At 41.4% G+C, this 20,555-nt stretch overlaps 1 protein-coding gene across 1 annotated transcript; it reads left to right on the top strand.

Annotated features, from left to right (window-relative positions):
• Positions 1-969: 969 nt before the first annotated feature.
• LOC142139498 (claudin-8-like) lies at positions 970-4,315 on the top strand. Its single transcript, XM_075197148.1, has one exon. It carries the CDS (start codon positions 1,397-1,399, stop codon positions 2,069-2,071), a length of 675 nt encoding a protein of 224 aa, XP_075053249.1. The 5' UTR covers positions 970-1,396; the 3' UTR covers positions 2,072-4,315.
• The last annotated feature ends 16,240 nt before the right edge of the window (positions 4,316-20,555 follow it).

Below are 20,555 nucleotides of genomic sequence, written 5' to 3'. Positions count from 1 at the left end.
TGGTGTTTATCTGAGCCATACATTGTACTCTGCATCCTGTTTTTTGTCTGAGCCATACATTGCACTCTGCATCCTGAGGTTTGTCTGAGCCATACATTGTACTCTGCATCCTGAGGTTTGTCTGAGCCATACATTGTACTCTGCATCCTGGTGTTTGTCTGAGCCATACATTGTACTCTGCATCCTGTTTTTGTCTGAGCCATACATTGCACTCTGCATCCTGAGGTTTGTCTGAGCCATACATTGCACTCTGCATCCTAGTGTTTGTCTGAGCCATACATTGTACTCTGCATCCTAGTGTTTGTCTGAGCCATACGTTGTACTCTGCATCCTGGTGTAAAAGTAACCCAACCTCTTTAAAGTATAGTTGGCAACATTCTAAATAATTGTCCAGGGACACGGCTGTTTTGACTTACCTTGGAGCCCTTCAAACCGGAATATGTCATGTTTATTGAATGTGATAATAGTGTGACCTTTGACACTGAAATAGTAAGAATGGATGGTAAGAATTGCAGACCAAGAGATAGGTACTTTTGTCAACTCTGTATGATGTAATAAGTTGAGCTTTCATGTTATACATTGACCAGAGAAATGTAACCTACAGTTTGATTTACAGAATCTTTTCCTGTGATCACTGCACGTTATATGTATTTTTAAAGATTATACTTTCCTTTTCTATTTTAAATATGTATCAGAAAACATGAATTATTACGTCTATTATAATGTACAGCTTTCCCTTTTATTTTCACTTTTTCTTTAGACACCTGTTATTTATTTATTTCTTTGCAAGTAGACTTGTTATTCTTCAAAAAAAAAAAAAAGTAATCTCAATCTGTCCAATCGGGTCACTGTAATACAAAAGAATGTGGTTTCTCGGGCACGGAGACCTGTGTCTCAGTGACTGCTTATCGCTGTCTCCTGTTTCTCTTTTACAGAACACTTGCAGTTTTCTGGAAGGCATCCATAAGCCTGAAATATTTGCTGTTTATCGAAGCAGTGGGTGAATTGTATGTGTGTAACCTGCCCTCTACCAAACTTGTTCGACCTGTCAACTACTGTGATGTACTGCAAGGAGGGAAACAGCTAGGAGCCGAGAGGTTACAGTTATTGAAATGAAGAATCCTTTGTTGGTTTAAGCACACCCCTTCGTGCCATCCTATCATTGGTTGGTAAACTTGTTAAACCTGATAAACAAGTACTCCTGCTCCACTTGGTGGCATTTCAATTTTAGAAACTGTTCAGCTTATAAAATTCCAACCAGTCTTCGCTGGATTGTAGTTGGTGACAGGTGGCTGAAGCATCTATTACAGTATTTCCCAGCGGAGATCTTATTGTGCAGTGCACTCACCTGAGACCCGTCGTTCAGCCTCTGCTGCTGCTCTGCATCAAAGATATCATGGATAAAGGTGCTCTGCAAATTGCTGGACTCGTCCTGGGGGGCATTGGCCTCGTTGGCACGTGTGCTGTCACTGGCATGCCGCAGTGGAGGGTGACTGCTTTCATCGGGAGTAATATCGTCGTGTTTGAGGTGCTCTGGGAAGGCCTCTGGATGAATTGCTACAGACAGGCGAACATCAAGATGCAGTGTAAAATGTACGACTCCCTGCTAGCACTTACACCGGATTTGCAAGCAGGCAGAGCATTGATGTGCACTGCAGTCCTCCTGTCATTTCTGGCCTTCATGGTAGCCATCATTGGCATGAAGTGCACGCAATGTATGGAAGATAACGAGAGATCCAAAGGATTGATACTGCTGGTGGCTGGAATCGCTTTCATCTTATCCGGCGTCGTAGTTCTGATTCCAGTCTCTTGGACGGCCAATAATATCATCAGAGACTTCTACAACCCTCTTGTCCTTGCATCCCAGAAGAGAGAGCTTGGTGACGCTCTTTACATAGGCTGGGCGACAGCGCTCTGTCTTGTAGCCGGGGGGATTATTTTGTGCTGCTTCTGCTCCCCCACAGAGAAAAAATTCACATACACCTTGCCCTCAAAATCGGCATCAAATGTCCCACGTGAAGGAGTGGCAAGGAAAACTTCAAGTCTGTACTCAAAGAGTCAGTACGTCTAGCAATGCGTTATGCATGTCTGCAACGTTATGGTCTATCTGAGCCCAGATATAACAGCCATCTTTTTTTGCACTGTTCTTGTTGAAAGGAAAGGTCCTAACCTCTGACCCCGTGGGGCACAGGATGCCCTAACAGCGGCACTTGGCGATAGTGGAAATACAATGTTTAAAGAAATACATCTGACATTCACCCAGCTGCTGTTAAAATAATAAACATTTTTAAAGGGCATTTTGTCTTCAGTGAAAAGATGATGAATGCGTATGGAGATGTTTCCTCCAAGCAGGCGAAGGAAGATGCTAAGAGCAACTACTTACTATAATATATGGCTTTTTTGGATTCTCTTATGACTTTTTTGGATTTTCTTAATGTACATACTTTCTACTGTAAATAATAGGACTATAAATAGACTGTGTCAATTGAATGTTGCAGCTGGTTGACCAGTTATTGTATATATTACTTTGGTGTTGCGACAGAACTGTTCACAGGTGATTATAAATGATTGATGAAGGAAAGTTTAAATACCAGTTTTATTTTCTGTAATGAACAGAGCTAGTTCTGTATCACATATCACCCTATATACAAACAGTACTAGTAGAAGAACACAGTCATGTCTAGTCCATTTGTTTGATTTTATGCATGTGTATTATTGTATGAAACTCACACGTACTATGTGTTTATGCTGGCATTGAGTATTTTTAAAGTCTTTAAGCAGTTCTCTGATAAAGTTCACATACTCTAGTTCAGTTGTTGTGAAACTACAAGCCCCAGCATGCTTTGCCAGCTGATAACAAAACGATAACTAGCAGGGTATGCTGGGACTTGTAGTTTCACAACACCTGGAGAGCCACAGATTGTCCATGCTTGCTCTATTTTTTCATTACCAATGGTACCACACCACGGCATAAAAAGTACACTGGATGCACACAGCAAAACTTCTTGATTCGCCCCCCTGCCTCTAGAGGGTCCATCCAGCTGACTTTAAGGTGCAGGCATACTCTCCGCTATCGAAAAGCATGCTTAGCTCTCCTTAAGTGTGCAAGGAGGAGGAAATATTTCAAGAGTTGCACTGTGCAAAACTATTAACGTCACATCAAATGTTCAAATCCTACCAGACATTTATTAAATAGGTTTCCATTTTCTTCCCAAAATATTGCTGGGTTTAGTATGATTTATGGCTTAAATTAATCATGATGGTGAGGGGCCTCTTGTCTGCCTTTATTAGATGTGGCACTTTTGTGTGTTAAGCATTTTTCACCTTCAGCAAAGTGCACCTAGAAATACGCTTGTCTACTGGAACGTGCAAAATTAGTCCTATTAGTATCGCAGTTGAAAAGTGGGGACAAGAAAAGTCTCCCAATTCTCGAAAATTACAAGTGTACAGAGCGGCACGATTTCTATACAGTCACTGGCTACTTACGGCCCACTCTTTGCAAAACTACATTCATTTTGCAAAGTGGGAGCGTCCCTCTGCACAGCAAGGAGTTCAATCTAATTTTTGCTCTTCTCCACACACCAAATGACTCATTGCCCCTCGCTCTGGACAACATCACCCATAAGCCAGTGCAAAATTCTGCTCCTCCTTGCTTGACAAACTTATGCGCTTTGGAAATCTAGGCGGACCAAAGCAGGGCGCCACCAAAGAGGAGATTTTTGATGGGTCTTTTGCTGTACCTCTCCCATTTTGCTCTTCTCAATGAAACCCTTGGGGTTAAAAATGATTGACACTTGTGTAGAGAAGCTTATTATAGGATAGAATTCTGTGTATAATGTCAGCCTGTGTTATATAACCACAGCACTGATTTTCTTTCATGGCAAATATGTTGATTTTGTGTTTTGAAATGGGGGGACATATGCAGACTTGCCTGTTAAGTGTCTAAGTGAAATCTAAAATATATTTTATTAAAAAAAATATTTAACATGAAAAGTTATATCACTTTGGAATGTAATCAATTAGAAATGGCACCGTTTAAAGTTTGCATTATATGTTGTTTTATTATTATTGATGATAGATTTTATATCGATGCTTTCATAGTTTAGTATGTTGCTGTCTGTGGAGAGTGTGCAGTCACTGCCTTTCTTCAGAGAGAGGGGTGATACCTGCGGTATAGAAAACAAAACAAAACAGACCCACCAAATTGCCAAAAGGGGCAGCATCATAACAAAACACAATGTTTTCTAATAAAAATAGCAAAGTTTGCTTACATTGAATTGAGCACGACCTATTAAAAATATTTTGGTGACCACAATGTTGCTTTAGTCTTAGTGTATTGTCTATTACCTGTCATTTTACAATACGGCCATGCAGGCTTTTCTGCTAATGTTCTGCTTCTGCATATCCTCCAGTGCTGCTAACATGCCCAATTTCCTGTGGTGAGAATGAGAATGCAAGAAAAGGGGCGGGGCCTCTTCAAAAGCATGTGATGTGGGAGATTTTATTGTGGTATTGCTGGACTGGGAGCGAGGCCTGATTTGTCTGAATTTCCAGTTAGGTATGTTGAGAGTTAGGCTGATATTATAACATACTTATCAACTTTAACATTCTCCCCTCCAAGTCAAGGGAGGGCATAACATTGCAAATAGTGCCATTTTAGCCCCCGCCCCCCACAGAAAAACAGGCCTGCTCTCCTGGGACTCTCCTACGAGATTTGGGAGTCTCCTGGACATTCCGGGAGGAGAGGCAACTATATCATACTTGCCAACTCTCCCGGAATGTCCGAGAGACTCCCGAATTCCGGGTAGGTCTCCCAGAATCCTGGGAGAGCTGGCATTTCTCCCGCATCAGAGCCGACATGGAGTTGTGTATGGATGGAGGGGGCGGGGCTTTGTGAATCGTAGCATTTTGGCCGGGCCCCCAGTTACGTAATGCTTGCTTTGGGTCTTTTTTTACCAGTGTTTTGGGTCTTTTTACCAGTGCTGATATGTTCAGCAGCTGCTGGAATGCTAAGTTATAATTTACAGACTTATTTATTAGAGCGGTGTAAAAAGGACATGATGTAACTCTTATCAACCAATAAGATATTAGGTTTCATTAGTCTGACCTTAATAGACTGATTAAAGCTGCTACCTGATTGGTTGCTATGGGTTAGAGTACATCATTGCTCTATTCAGCATGTCATTTAATATGTCCCATAGGGTGATATCACATGAGAGATTAAAGCATTCCCCTTAGTGTAAAATGAAATTAAGAGCAACCTCTACACCTGCCTGTGTTATGTCATTTCTTGAAAATATTTCATGCTATTATATAAGCTTCTTAGAACAGTGACCAGTTTATTTTACCACTGTACATAAATAAGTTATTTCAATAGAGGGTTTCAAAACGGTTTTCTAACGGCAGATGACTTTAATTTATTAGGTTGTATGTGTCCCCCTATAACTTTTACCAAATACATTGCTTTATCCTTCTGTGCTTTTCAGGCATGTCTTCATACCATCAAACATAATTGCTTATTTTTGTTGCCCTTACATATGATATAAAGCTTCTGTTTGAATTCATTTATCGAGTGCAAAAAGCACAGGGGAGCGATGTTGCTTCAAATGGAAAATGAAAATAAGCAACTCTGCCTTATGATATTATTACATGGCTGATAAGCTTAAGAAAACAACATATTTAGTACAAATGTGTACAAACCAATATACTAAAATTTTCTGACAGTGGAAAGTACCTCCAATGCTTATCGGGTGTAACATACAATGTACAGCAGAAGCAGCCTATTGCTAGTTAATTGCTGGCGGACTACAAGTTCCAGCATGCTTATTCCGAAGAAAACCTCCACCATTCATTAGCAGTGGAAAACTAAAGATATTAAAAATATGAAAATGGAATTAAACAAATTATCTGTAATTCACTCTGTAACACACACACTTATAATATATTTTTCTTAATGGTTGTGGTATTATTTGTAACAATAATAACATAATATTGGCTTATTCTAACTAATTTTTTTTTATATTTTGAAAAAAAAAATGATGATACAAAACCAATAAATAATTATATACACACTATGACGTTACATATAAATAACATGTATACAGCATTTTAAAGCTAGTGTCCCTTTTCACTTGTCATGTTTAAGACACTAAGGGGTATGTTTACTAAACTGCGGGTTTGAAAAAGTAGAGATGTTGCCTATAGCAACCAATCAGATTCTATCTTTAATTTATTTAGTGCATTCTACAAAATGACTAGAATCTAATTGGTTGCTATAGGCAACATCTCCACTTTTTCAAACCCACAGTTTAGTAAATATACCCCCTAGAGGTAAGTACAACTCATCCAAGCCCTGGGGGAGCACAAGGACAAATCCACACTGTCTAGCACACCTTGGAACAATCTTGTGTTTATAACTAATTGTAGTTTACACTGTATGTTCTGTTCACTACTTATGTTGCATAATCTTATTACATTGACAATTATTATTTTATAAGGTTTGTCAGTTAGTGTGAAACCTTAGCAGTCTACGTGCTGTCTGTTTCCTTTCTCCAAGAAAAATAATTATGATAGAGCGGAGACTTTAATCACTTGCAGTGGTTATGATTGCATAACTTGGTTTTATGTGTAAGAGCAACCTTTCTGGTCTATAATAGTTCCCAGAGAAACACCTGTATTAATGGCTAGTAAAACAGTGTATAGAATATCAATTGAGGCAGCTCACTTCAGCACCGTGCTCCTTATTTCTGTCTGTTGTGTACATTTAGTTTACAGTTATAAAATAATAAAGAGGTTAGGAAACACCAGTTTACCACAATTGGCCGGAGGACTGACTCGGCCACAAGAGGGCATATGAGAGAGAAGAGCGCCCCCTAGGATGGGATGGCAGCACATGATTGGCTCATATCCTAAAACCCAAGATAGTCCCAAAGTATGTGGGCAACACAGTGGCTTAGTGGTTAGCACTTCTGCCTCACAGCACTGGGGTCATGAGTTCAATTCCCGACCATGGCCTTATTTTTGTGGATTTTGTAAGTTCTCCCTGTGTTTGCGTGGGTTTCCTCCGGGTGCTCCAGTTTCCTCCCACACTCGAAAAACATACTGGTAGGTTAATTGGCTGCTATCAAAATTGATCCAAGTCTATCTCTCTCTGTCTGTGTGTGTATGTTAGGGAATTTAGATTGTAAGCTTAAATGGGTGAATTCTCTGTACAGCGCTGTGGAATCAGTGGCGCTATATAAATAAATGGTGATGATGATGATACCTTGGGCTGGGTCACTAGGTCACCTGCTTTTTATTCCCTTTAAAATGCTCCTAATAGACTGTTGAGTTGAGTCTTGCCCCTGGGCTAAAATTTGCCAGTCCTCCCCTGCCAGTATTTGTATATAGAAAACCACGCTAATGTAAAAATGTAAAAAAAATTCATATCTTATTTTATTTGTGATAAAGCATAACATGTCTCAGAATTTCCTAATGGGAACAAAACAACGCTGCTTTATGACAATGGAAATCAGAATGATGAAGCTACCTAATATATGCATGAAGCAGAGATATACAGAAGCTTAATTAAAACTAATTACAAGGTACATTTAACTATCGTTTATATAAAATTATATTGCTAAAGTAAAAAACAAAAACAATAGATTTTCTAGTTACATGATCAACCTCAAGGTCAAAGAGAAATGAATTAATCATGTCCTTCATGTAAAAATGCCATTAGGTGTATGTTTTATTGAAGTGTACTATATAACATGCATTTTACATTACTGAACAATATGTTTCTGCCTCAGTGCTTCCGATAGCTTTATACAGATGGTGCCATACGTCCCCTGTGTACATTTTTACGTTACAAATGTATACATATAGAAGGTTGAAATATGAATTTACACTGCAGATCATTTATGATTGATATTATATTCATAATGTAAAAACCAAAGAAAATACATACGTCCAATGTGTGCATTCATTTTCATTTCAGCTTTCCTGATATTTTGGTGTACTGTTTATTACCAGCAGATATGAAATTCATTTTCTTAAAAGAAATGAGTAAATGTTAATCTTGTATTTACTAGTGGTGATGGAACTGTGATAAATTCTGTAATTGTACTGTCTGCTGTAATAAATTCAATATATTCTTCCCAGGGCTGTATTTTTGTCTACCATACTGTACTCCCCAACATTTAGACTGTACAAGCAATCTGGCCCCTGAGGGAGGGGTTTCAGAATGTTTTAGCTCCTGTGGGTCAAAATCGCTTCAGTTCTTGTTCAGTTGACGTTCGAGTAAGTTGTAGAGGAGATAGATGTACCTGAGGGAGATTGTGAGATAAAGAGAGAGAGCGTAAGGCTAGGTACACACTGGAGTTTTTTAAGCCTTTTGTCCGACCAAGCGATAAAGGACCACTCGGCCACATAGCGCATTAGTGTATATACTTACACGCTGAACGACAGTCGTTCCAAAGTGCCGATTGTCTTTTCATTTGCTTGGTCGCACTGTTTAATAATCTCGTTCCAGTCAACTTCCCATCATGTAGTGTGTATGCAGTAACGATCACGATCTCCACAGAAGTTACAGAGTCATGGGGGTATATTTACTAAGTCGCGGGTTTGAAAAAGTGGAGATGTTGCCTATAGCAACCAATTAGATTCTAGCTATCATTTTGTAGAATGCACTAAATAAATGACAGCTAGAGTCTGATTGGTTGCTATAGGCAACATCTCCACTTTCTCAAACCCGCAGTTTAGTAAATCTAGCCCAATGGTCTTTTCAGCTGATGCCGGCAATGACCATGTCCCGCTGCTGTAGATGGAATAATTTGTCTGTTTGTTCTGAGACTGAATATTTTGTTTTAGAGTCACAGAAGCTAACAAAATTTGTTGTGACATGTGGATAGCTATAACAAGGCGGTTAATCAGTGTGCTGGGAATGAATGAATGAATGCATATTGTGCTGTCATTCTCTAAACAACTATGGGACCAGATGAAGAGCACAGGTCTGAAGGTAAATCGGTAAATTTGGTAAGATGCTGCTGACAGATATGACTTTTGACAGCTAGAAATATTTATGCACAATTATGGGGGACACCCCAAAAGCACTGGGGAGTGCCAAATATTAAAACAAAATTATAAACCTCTATCCTCCTCTCTTCTATAGCGATTTTTGTTAGAGCAATTGCAAGAAGAATATTGTATTCTCTGTCCCTGCTCTAATCAGCCTGTGACTACACCCTGCTCTCTCCCTCTGTCAAATGGTGATGGATTGCTGTGGAGGCGTGTATTTATAATCTTCAAGTATCGCGAGAACCGAGATCCGACAACGTCACAATGACGTTCGGCCTGATTTAGATTCGGAGCGGGCGGGAGAGTACCGAGCTCCTCAGCTCGGTACTCGGATAGCCAAAGTTCGGGTGGGTTCGGTTCTCGGGGAACGGACCCGCCCATCTCTAGTAGAAACACACATATCATCACCATTTATTTATATAGCGCCACTGATTCTGCAGCGCTGTACAGAGAACTCATTCACATCAGTCCCTGCCCCATTGGAGCTTAGAGTCTACATTTTCTAAGATACACACAGACAGACACGGGTCAATTTTGGTAGCAGCCAATTAACCTACTAATGTATTTTTTGGAGTGTGGGAGGAAACCAGAGCACCCAGAGGAAACCCACGCAAACACGGGGAGAACATACAAACTCCTCACAGATAAGGCCATGGTTGGGAATCGAACTCATGACCCCAGCACTGTGGGGCAGAAGTGCTAACCACTAGGCCACCAAATACTCACCCATGATAACTTGTCATAACCAGATGCGCTTACTGCTGCTTCGGACATATATAGAAATGTGCACGCCTCTGCCTATGGGCGGAAATACATTATTTTTCTGTGTTATTTTCTAAGAGTATTTTCCTCCCATTATGTGCCCACCTCTGCATCAGCCACACTCTGTATCTGTCCTTCAAATATTTAAAACGTTGCTACATGTGACTGAACGGGTCTAATAAATGTTGGCAGCAGATGTGACCACTACATAATTTGAAATATTATGAATTGTTGGTCTATACACCCAAGTCAATTGGGGAATGAGCATTTGACATATTACCAAAAACTGGGTCAACAGATGTTTGGTGAACAAGACTAACCCAAGCTAGAATGAGCAGAGACCTCAGCATGCTTGTCTTTTGCAAACCACCTAAGGGGTAAGTTAACCTAGCCACTCAACTCACAGTCAGGGATGCAGGAAAGTTAGCAATAGCTAAACATGGGGCTAACTTCGTTATTTCCTTACATTGTCAGTATGGTTGTCAGTAGCTAATAAAGTACACATTGGGGTATATTTACTAAACTGCGGGTTTGAACAAGTGGAGATGTTGCCTATAGCAACCAATCAGATTCTAGTTATCATTTATTTAGTACTTTCTACAAAATGACAGCTAGAATCTGATTGGTTGCTATAGGCAACATCTTCACTTTTTCAAACCCGCAGTTTAGTAAATCTACCCCAAGTTCCATATTCCCTAGTGGGTACATAGCACCCAAACCTAGTGAATGGTGACCAAGGTAGTCGGAATTAATGTCACCACAATGTTACTGGTATCGTATATGAATGATGTTTCATATTTGGGACATTCAAAAGTAGATTTTATCTGCACATTCTGCAATTTTTTGGGTTTATGTCCATAATAACGTCCACGTAGTGGTGGAAGTGGGGATGTATACGCAGTGGCGCACGCAGGGGGGGTTTCTGAGTCTCTAGAAACCCCCCCCTGCGCTAACTAAGTGGCCACTGTCCTATAGAGCAGCCGCGGCGCTGTCAAAGAAGCGTCCGCGGCGGTGCTGTATTGTATACAGCACCGCCGCAGACGCTTCTTAGACAGCAACGCGGCTGCTGTATAGGACAGCGCTGGCGAAACGGAGCTGCTGCTCCCCCCCCCCCGACAATCCTCCGTGCGTCACTGATACGGTGGTATGTCATACCGCCCCTTCTCCTACTGCCCTTATTGTAACACTATCACATTCCATTCACTTACATTCCCATTACAATTTTCATACTGCCACTTCTAAATGTCTACTGCTTCCAAGTGTGTGTGTTTACATCTATGAAAATCCAAATTTAAAACCAACATCATACTATTACAAATGTACTCGTATGGGCCCTTAACATGCAACCCTGACCTTAATGTTTATACGTTAAACGTTTACGAGTAAGATCATTCATGGAGTGTATTGTAGCTGTCAGCAGCTGGATTAGTTCTATACAAAGCAGAACTTGCAGGAGATCATCTGTTGACAGGTCTGAAATGCTCACAAGAGAACCGGGGTATTGACTAAGCATACAGGTTTAATAATATTACCACAGCCTTTACATTTAATGAAGCTGCAATAGTCTATTCCATCCGTATTAGTCATGTCAACACTACCTTTAAAAGAAAAAAAACCCCCACTAAGGCACTAATAAGAGTAAATAAACTAATCTATGCTTCAATGTGAATGGTATACATATTAATCTAAATCGTTTATGTTGTATCGGGTCACGTGATGGGTCATTCAGGTTCATGTAATGTCATCATTTAAAGGGGCATTATACAAAAAATAAATACTAGACTGCAACACAGAGCTCTGCCACTCTGTAACACTATAAACTGCAATGACATATCTTAATAAAGCAAGCTCAATTATACAGCTATTAGGTGGATGGGGTCTGTGATATGTCCAGACTGGGCTGTGAGGAAGTCGGATCCCAAACGTGCCAAATATATCATATAAAGGATCCAAAGATACCTCTTCACTCAATAATCCCTTAACACATAGGGGTATATCTACTAAACTGTGGGTCTGAAAAAGTGGAGATGTTGCCTATAGCAACCAATCAGATTCTAATTATCAGTTATTTAGAACATTCTACAAAATGCTGGAATCTGATTGGTTGCTTTAGGCAATATCTACACTTTTTCAAACCCTCAGTTTATTAAATATACCCCATAGTATTTAAAATAGCCCCACTCCTACTTGTTAGAACAAATCATCTCATAACATCACTGACTGAGGCCTTATTTAATTTCTATGTGATCAGACACATGTGTAATGGCTGAAAACTATTCGCTACCATTCTCAGTGTATCTGACAGGGGAGAAATGCTAAATAATCAGACCTGGTAAATGGTGGACACTGATCTGAACTATTTCACAAGCAATGAATTGGTTGGTTAATGTGTCCAATCAGACTGAAGGCTAACAGGTCAATCAGAGTCATGCAGAGACACTATACATTGTAGATTACATGACAAGTGAAGCCATAAGCTAAACGTCTACAGCACCATCAATATTAGGATTCCCTTCAGCCCACTATGATCGTGAGGATCAACCAATTTTGACTCAGGTCAGTAGCCGGCCTCCTCCTTATGCCCCTATGTCTGCCACCTCGCCTCTGGCAAGCCCTTTTTCCACTTCCTGTTTCACAGGACTCTATTCCCTTTCCCACCATGCCCCGCCAGTCTCCCAATCAGCCAGGTCTCATCAGCCCCCCCACCATCTAAACCAATTGCCCCCTCCCTTAATGTCCACTGCAACTCGCCCAGTTCTGCACAGTCATCCAGCTTTTGGGACCTCACCGTATCACAGCAGCCCCCACGCTAGCTGGCACGCAGCCGCATAACATGCCTAGTCTGGTAGTTCAACTCCCGGAGGCTGGCGGCGCAGTTAGTTTGCCACCCATCCGCCTTTCTCCGGTCAGACAGCAGCTCCTAGCGCAGCCCTGCAGTTCTCCACTGGTCAGGAATCAAGCTAAGTCTGGTGTTTTGTCAGCACAACAGGTACGCACTAAAAGGTCGACTGGCACTTCCCCCGGGTTTGAGCGGAGCAGCAGGGAGAGCGGAGCAGTCGACGGGACAACTTGACTCCGCGCAACTGGTAATGGAGGTCAGCACAATGACGTTCCAGGCGGCAGCGGATGGTGCAGCAGTGTCCTCAGGTGAGCATGGAAGAATTTCTTACGCACTTTCACAAGCACACAGCCCACCATTAGCTTCAACTAGTGGGAGGTTGTCGGATGACGACCAGGGACTGCGTACATTAATGAAGATTTTGCACGCTCATTTCACCGTGTTCAAAACTCAGCAGAAGGAAAGTCTAATACCCAGCAGGCCACTACGCTGCAGATGTGGTAAATTGCTCATATTCAGCTCTACTTACCGGACTCCACCTGTTTATTAAGGATAGGATAAAGAAGGGTTTTTATGTTGACCTGTTCAAACTCACTGAGGAAGCTAAGAAAGAGTTAATGGCAGCCAAAGAAAAAGGGGGTATGGGTGAGGATGCGCACAAATCTTTCCCACGTTGGCTTTCGGGTTACTGTTCTTTTGCGACTCCCGCCCTGAGACAGTGATGAACATGTGGCGGTATCTGCACTTCATCACCGATATTTTCCTGACAAATGCGGGATCACATTGGCGAAATTATGACGAGAATTTTAGGAAGAGAGTGTCTGGCCAACATATAATTCCTTTTGATTGCAAAAACGTAGAGATCTGGCTGGAGATGGTGCGCCCCAGCACTAGTTTGGGCGCGCCTGCCCCACCCACAAGGTTGCAGCAGCAGGGGAGGCAAGGCACGGCTCAGAACACACACAATAGATGTTTTGCTTTCAACAACGGGTTGTGCACCCGTGGAGCTAACTGTAAATATAGACACGTCTGTTCACAATGCAGGGGGCCACATTCAGAAAAAGGATGCCCACGTCCCTCCGCTAATGCTGGTAAAGGCCGCAGACCTCCTCCTTCCAGTACTTCCTAAGGCCAGCTCCCCAATCCGTCTGAAGGAGTTAAATCGCTGGTTTAGGCAGGGCCATCTTAACAACATTATGGGCCCCCGGGCAAAGCAGTGCACCGGGGCCCCTAGATATAGATATAGATATAGATATAGATATAGATATAGATATATAGATGTATACAGATACAGATATAGATATTGATATATAGAGATAGAGATAGATAGATGTACTTGCTCAGTGACCCTTGTAGGTTTTTTTTGCAGGTTTTTTTCTTTTGCAGGATTATTTATTCTCATTAAGAGCCGTGCCTATGGGGCCCCCTTTCCCGTGGGGCCCCCGGGCAGCTGCCCATCGTGCCCAATGGAAAAGATGGCCCTGGGTTTAGGCTCTCTCCGGATGCAGAACTAGTCTCCTTTTTACATTCGGGATTTCGATTTGGATTTAAACTCCCAGTGCGGGGAGAAGTAAAAGCTCAGGCAGTAAAAAATTTTAAATCAGCATATACCCTCCCTCATATAGTGAAAGAAAAAGTTCTTAAAGTAGTTCATTTAGGTCTTATAATGGGACCCTTCCCCTCCCCCGATAGCAATTTAGTCATTTCTCCAGTAGGAGTAGTCCCCAAAAAAGCGGCCGGTAAATATAGATTAATTTAATATTGGTCACACCCCCAGGGGGATCAGTTAATGATGCCATTGATCCCAATGACAGCTTGGTCATGTCAATCATTCGGTAAAGGGGCTTTACTAGCGAAACTAGACATCAAGTCGACTTTTAGACTCCTGCCCCTTCATCCAGAGTCATTTAAGTACATGGGTTTTTGGCTGTCAGATGGATATTAAAATGCAAAAGTACATTAACTCCGCACAGTCGGCCCGCAATCTTCCTCTACGTCAGGTGCAGAAGCTTCTTGGTCTGTTTAATCTCGCATGCAGAGTGATTTCCATTGGCAGGGTTTTTTGCAGAAAGCTACAATTAGCCACTGCGGGCTTCACCAGTCCACATTGTAGGATAACTCTGTCGAATGACATTCGAGGAGACTTGACAGTTTGGTCAGAATTTCTCTCTTCGTTCAATGGAGTGCGGATATGGCCGTCGGAATCCATCTTTTCAATGGCGCTGGATTTGCACACTGATGCTTCAGGGTCCTGGGGTTTTGGTGCTTATTTCCAGGAATCATGGTTTTGCTTTGAGCTGGCCCGAGTCCTGGGTTATTAGTGGTTTAGTAACAAATTTGTTGGAGCTATTCCCAATAATTGTTGCACTAGTGCTTTGGGACTCACGTCGGAAAGGGCGAGACATTATCTGCTGGTGCAGCAATTTGGGAGTAGTGCAATGCATAAACAGGCAAAGTGCTTCCTCCCCACAAGCTATCAACCTACTGAGGCACCTGATACTTAGATGTTTGGAGTACGACATTTCTTTTAAAGTCCTGCAAGTTCCAAGAATTGACAACAAAATAGCCAATGCGTTATCACACTGTCAATGGCTGGCCCTCCATGCTAAGCGGGTTTAATAGATAAGGTTTTTTAAAGGTTATTATAACAGCAGTAGGACCTCTGCAGTCTGCAGTTTATTGAATCAAGACCAGGGGGTATATTGACTAAGCTGCGGGTTTGAAAAAGTGGGGATGTTGCCTATAGCAACCAATCAGATTCTAGCTTTCATTTATTTAGTACCTTCTACGAAATGACAGCTGGATTCTGATTGGTTGCTATAGGCAACATCACCACTTTCTCAAACCCGCAGCTTAGTAAATCTAACCCCAAGAGATTGAAGATGAGGATGTTGGTTGAGTGATTTGAGCAATTTCCCCCTATACAGGGAGCACAGATCAGTGGTAGTCAGCATATCGATGCTGACTACCTCGACAGGACTTACCCCGACGTCTTCATGTTGGACAATGTACAATGCTTTTAAAAGTACATTGTCCATACCCGCATACTTACATTACCCCCCTTAACAGCACCGACAACAGTGTCACGGTCGCGGGTGACGTCATCAACTCTCGCCGGCGTCTTCATTCATAGCGATGATTTGCAGTTGTCCTGGAGCCTGGTCGGGAAGGAGCCGTTCGTTGTGAAGACTTTGGGGTAAGTTTTGTCGGAATAATAATCAGATGTCACCCCTTTATTATCCGGTCTCATGCATGCATGCATGCTGGAACTTGTAGTGCAACCATGAAGCCACCAATGGTGCGCCAATGATAGAAAAATGTAATTACCCCTGTTATACATTAACTAGCATTACCCCTGTAACTCAGACTTGCCAACTCTCCCGCATTTTGCGGGAGACTCCCGCATTTTGCGAGAGTCTCCCGGGCTCCCGGGCGAGTGTGGCAATCCCCCGCATCTGGATAATTCTGCCCACTTCCTAGTGAAGTGGGCAGAATTAAGTCCCAAACGCCGCGATTCCCGGTGAATCGCGGCGTTTGGCCCCGCCCCCCGCTGTCAAATGACGCATTTTGCGTCATCACGTTATGGGGGCAGGTCCAAAATGACGTCACTTGGAGCCCCGCCCCCCCCGTCACGCCCACCTCCTCTGCAGGCTCCCGGATTTCACCAACAGAAAGTTGGTAAGTATGCTGTAACTAAATAATATATTTATATTGCCCCCATTATAAAATAATAAAGTAAGATTGCCCCTATCTATCCGCTGTTAGCTGTGCTAGCAAGGGTTGAGTTAGATGGACGAGTGATACATTGTCTCTCAAATATCTTACAACTCATCACATTCCAGTACTGTCTTTTCAAATTTTTTATCGAAGAAGCTCAAACAATTACAAAAAAGGAAGTCACTCAGGAAATAGACTTCTGTTACCAGGACGAATGGTCATTTCTGGTACAGTTTCAGTGTCTTGATTGTACATGTTGATATTTACACATTATACCAAAACTATGTATGATGTACACTACAACCAAAATCATTGTAGATATTTTACATCATCTGTTCCCAATATTAGATAGTACAGTTCACATCAAAAGCCAACTAGTTCCTATAAGATTGCAGAGTGTTTCTTGAGGCACAGAGAGACCAGAATGGGAAAAGGTGTGTATACGTTAGAGATACATCGGGGGGTCCAGCAAGCATGCTCTAGTTTCATACCAAATGGTTTGGTGGAATCTCCCAAATTTGTTCGTTGGGGGGATTCAATAGCGCGTTGATTCCAGTACATTTTGACATTTATAGCCATCAAAATGTATCAAGGCACTATGTATTTTTGCATACATACTTTGTGAGTCACAATATGTAATTACATATCCGCATTCATAAGTTCATTTATTTCACATTTATTTTCTCTTTCACTTTGCTTTAACTCTTTCTCCATCTGCATAGACAGGTGGCTCACAGCACTGGGGTCATGAGTTCAATTCCCAACCATGGCCTTATCTGTGTGGAGTTTGTATGTTCTCCCCGTGTTTGCGTGGGTTTCCTCCGGGTGCTCCAGTTTACTACCACATTCCAAAAACATACTGACAGGTTAATTGGCTGCTATCAAATTGACCCTAGTCTGTCTGTGTCTGTGTCTGTGTGTGTTGTTAGGGAATTTAGACTGTAAGCTCCAATGGGGCAGGGACTGATGTGAGTGAGTTCTCTGTACAGCGCTGCGGTATTAGTGGTGCTATATAAATAGCTGCTGCTGATCTATGGAAAGTAGGTTATTTGTATACGTTACTGGACGACCAGTTCTACCAGTTTACAATGCCGTTGATCCTAAGTGATGGCACATGTAAAATCTATAGTACCTACAAATCTGTATTCCTTTTTCATTTTGACAATGAAGACTATCGCTACATAAATCCTTCCCATGAATGTTATTCCGCAACACATTTTATTTACGGTTTTAGTAGCAACAAACTCTTTAGGCATAATGATCTTACTACATTTCCATGAAGGGTGCCAATAATTCGAGAGTTGAATGTAAAAGCTAATTTAAGAACATACAGCTCACAGTTACATGATTTTATGTGTTTCATAGCATTCTAAATTTTTTGAGATGCAATTTGAAAACTAAAATAAAAAATACCAGCCTGGTTTTGCCAACTCCCCCCCCCAAATAACCCTAAATTGTAGATAATGAAATAGGATCTTGAGTGATAAGTGGGAGGCACGCTACACTACAGGTGATGAGAGCAGGGGCAGGTTGGGCTGGGGGGCATATACCTTGGCGCGCACACTGGCTCCCCCTTCACAATTGTACATGACCCCATGATTACATTATCCCCTTAAGAGCAGCGTTAACAACGTCGACTATGTCAGTGACGTCATCCAGTCCCGCCGGCGTCTTCTTTCTTCGGAATGGCTTCAAGTCGCTTCACAGAAGAGTCGTGATGGATCCTCGACGGGGAAGCAGCCGTCCGGACTCAAGATGTCGTGGTAAGTCTTGTCGGTGCAATCAGCACCGTTATTCCGTACCCCAACCTACCACACTGAAATAACAAAACTGTGGTGTCAAGCGTATCGCTGTTTGAAAGAATACTGTACATACAACTTATTTTAACTTTATTATTTTTCTTATCCTGGCGGTCTCTCTTAAATCAGCATTGATTAATAAGTAATCGTGCCCATAAAGGCGGACCACTGCTGATGTAAATGTATGGAACACAGACGGAGGGGGTAAGTATTATAGCAAGAACCGGTGTTCTGGTAGTAACTATAACTACAGCATTAAAGCTGTAGAGGCTAAAACAGTTCACATATCGTAAATCATGGAATCAAAATGGAATTATGATGGAATTCTTACCACTCATCGATACATTGTATCTAAACAGACAATAAACAATTACATAATCATTCACCTCTTTTGCTAAGATGCCCCTAAATTAACCATGGTGCAGTCAGTTGTCTTCAGATAATAATGAATTGACTGTAGTCAACCGATTTACAATGAACTTGTTAAACTACAGACTGATGCCAGACGGGAGCTCCAGAGGGTGAAGGGAGAAGAAGTGCGAGTCTGAGAGCTGACATTGTCATATTGACTGTGTGGTTGACTGTCCATCTCCATTATCTTTCCCCTGTCACATACCGCATGATAAAGAGTTTATCTCCTGTCAGTAGAAGAAAATAATAATAAAACTAGCTCATTATTACACCATATGCTGGGAACGGCAGTGTTCTTTTTTTATCAGGGATGGGCAACAGATGCAGTAGCGAATTGTATTCTTTCATGAGCAAATTCAATTAATTATAGCATCTGTCTGCCCCCTGCGTTAAGTTTAACAGTTCGCTACAAGTTCTGTATACAGAGGCTATAAAATTATTCAACCTTCCCCAGTCCCTTTCTTAGCATTTTTGGCATTTTATTTTCTTACATCATTAAATGAAAATTGATTTATTTGGGAATTCTTACTATTGAGCAACACACAAACTATATCTAGTGTCAAATAAAAAAAACTGTAAAGCTAATACTTAAATAATTACAAGTTAAAATAAAAGATAAATAGAGTATGTACTCGCAGCATTTGTATGGTGAAGCATGCTATTTTCTCTATCAGGAGGACTATAGAGTATACTATTAAGTGGTTACACTTACTTACAGGCCCTACAATTTTCTTTCTTTTTTATATACACATTTTTTCTTTTATTTTTGTGTTTTTTATATGCAAATAATTTTTTGTATTTTTCAATGTGTCTGCAGACCTTGTTTTTATTTAGCTTTTGCAAATATCATTGCTTATACATGTGTTTGTCTTTATAAATTTACTCATTTATCCTTTACATCTCTGTCTCTGCATTACTATTTTACATTAGCGCCGGGGACTGTTGTTATATATTAATCTGTGGTTATTTGGAGAGATTTAGGGATCACCTCTCCTTGTTCCCCATTTGGCAGCTTATTCATTTAGGGTGAGCGCTGGTATATCTATCTATTACTCAATGAATAAATATGCCCTTCATCATCATTTATTTATATAGCGCCACTAGTTCCACAGCGCTGTACAGAGAACTCACTCACATCAGTCCCTGCCCCATACACAAACAAGCTCTAAATTCCCTAACACACACACTAGGGTCAATTTGTTAGCAGCCAGTTAACCTACCAGTATGTTTTTGGAGTGTGGGAGGAAACCGGAGCACCCAGAGGAAACCCACACAAACACAGGGAGAACATACAAACTCCATACAGATAAGGCCATGGTCAGAAATTGAACTCATGACTCCAGTGCTGTGAGGCAGAAGTGCTAACCACTGAGCCACCGTGCTGCTCTTAAGTGAGAAACTGACTAGGACAGTACAAGTCAAACAAAACCTTGGTAGCCTGACCAGCCCACTAATACACTCAGCCACGGAAAGGATTCTGGTAAATGTTAGAGTTACCAGATTGTCAGTCCGTGCCCGTTTGACACTTGATGCTGCTGTACAGTGCTGAATATATGGTGATTTATTAGTAAAGCTTTGTAAGAAGTCAGTTAGCACAGTGCTGTAATTGGACAGCTCCTATATACAATTAGAAGACATCAGCAGCCTCTTGTGGTGTGTTGTCAAAATTTGTTTTCTATATTTTATGTTGCAAACAGTATAATATGCACAGACTTGTATTTCTTCGCTGCAAAGATTCTTTGAATGTTGGCCTTACAGGTCTGTAATTGCACAACTGTTAAGATATATACCATCATTTTCCTTATAGCCTGCCACAGTGACTTATCTTTTTTCATGGAAGTGCTGCTTTAAACAGCTCTATCCTTGTAAAATCGAGACAGACCCTGGAGTCAGGGTGTTGAGATGTTCTGGAATCTGGAATCAATGAGTTTGTGTCTCTATGTTGTACTTAGGCAGTGAAACAAATCTGT

This window comes from Mixophyes fleayi, chromosome 2, assembly GCF_038048845.1.
Source record: "Mixophyes fleayi isolate aMixFle1 chromosome 2, aMixFle1.hap1, whole genome shotgun sequence".
In the NCBI taxonomy this organism is placed as follows: domain Eukaryota; kingdom Metazoa; phylum Chordata; class Amphibia; order Anura; family Limnodynastidae; genus Mixophyes; species Mixophyes fleayi.
This window is presented reverse-complemented; position numbering and strand designations above follow the sequence as displayed.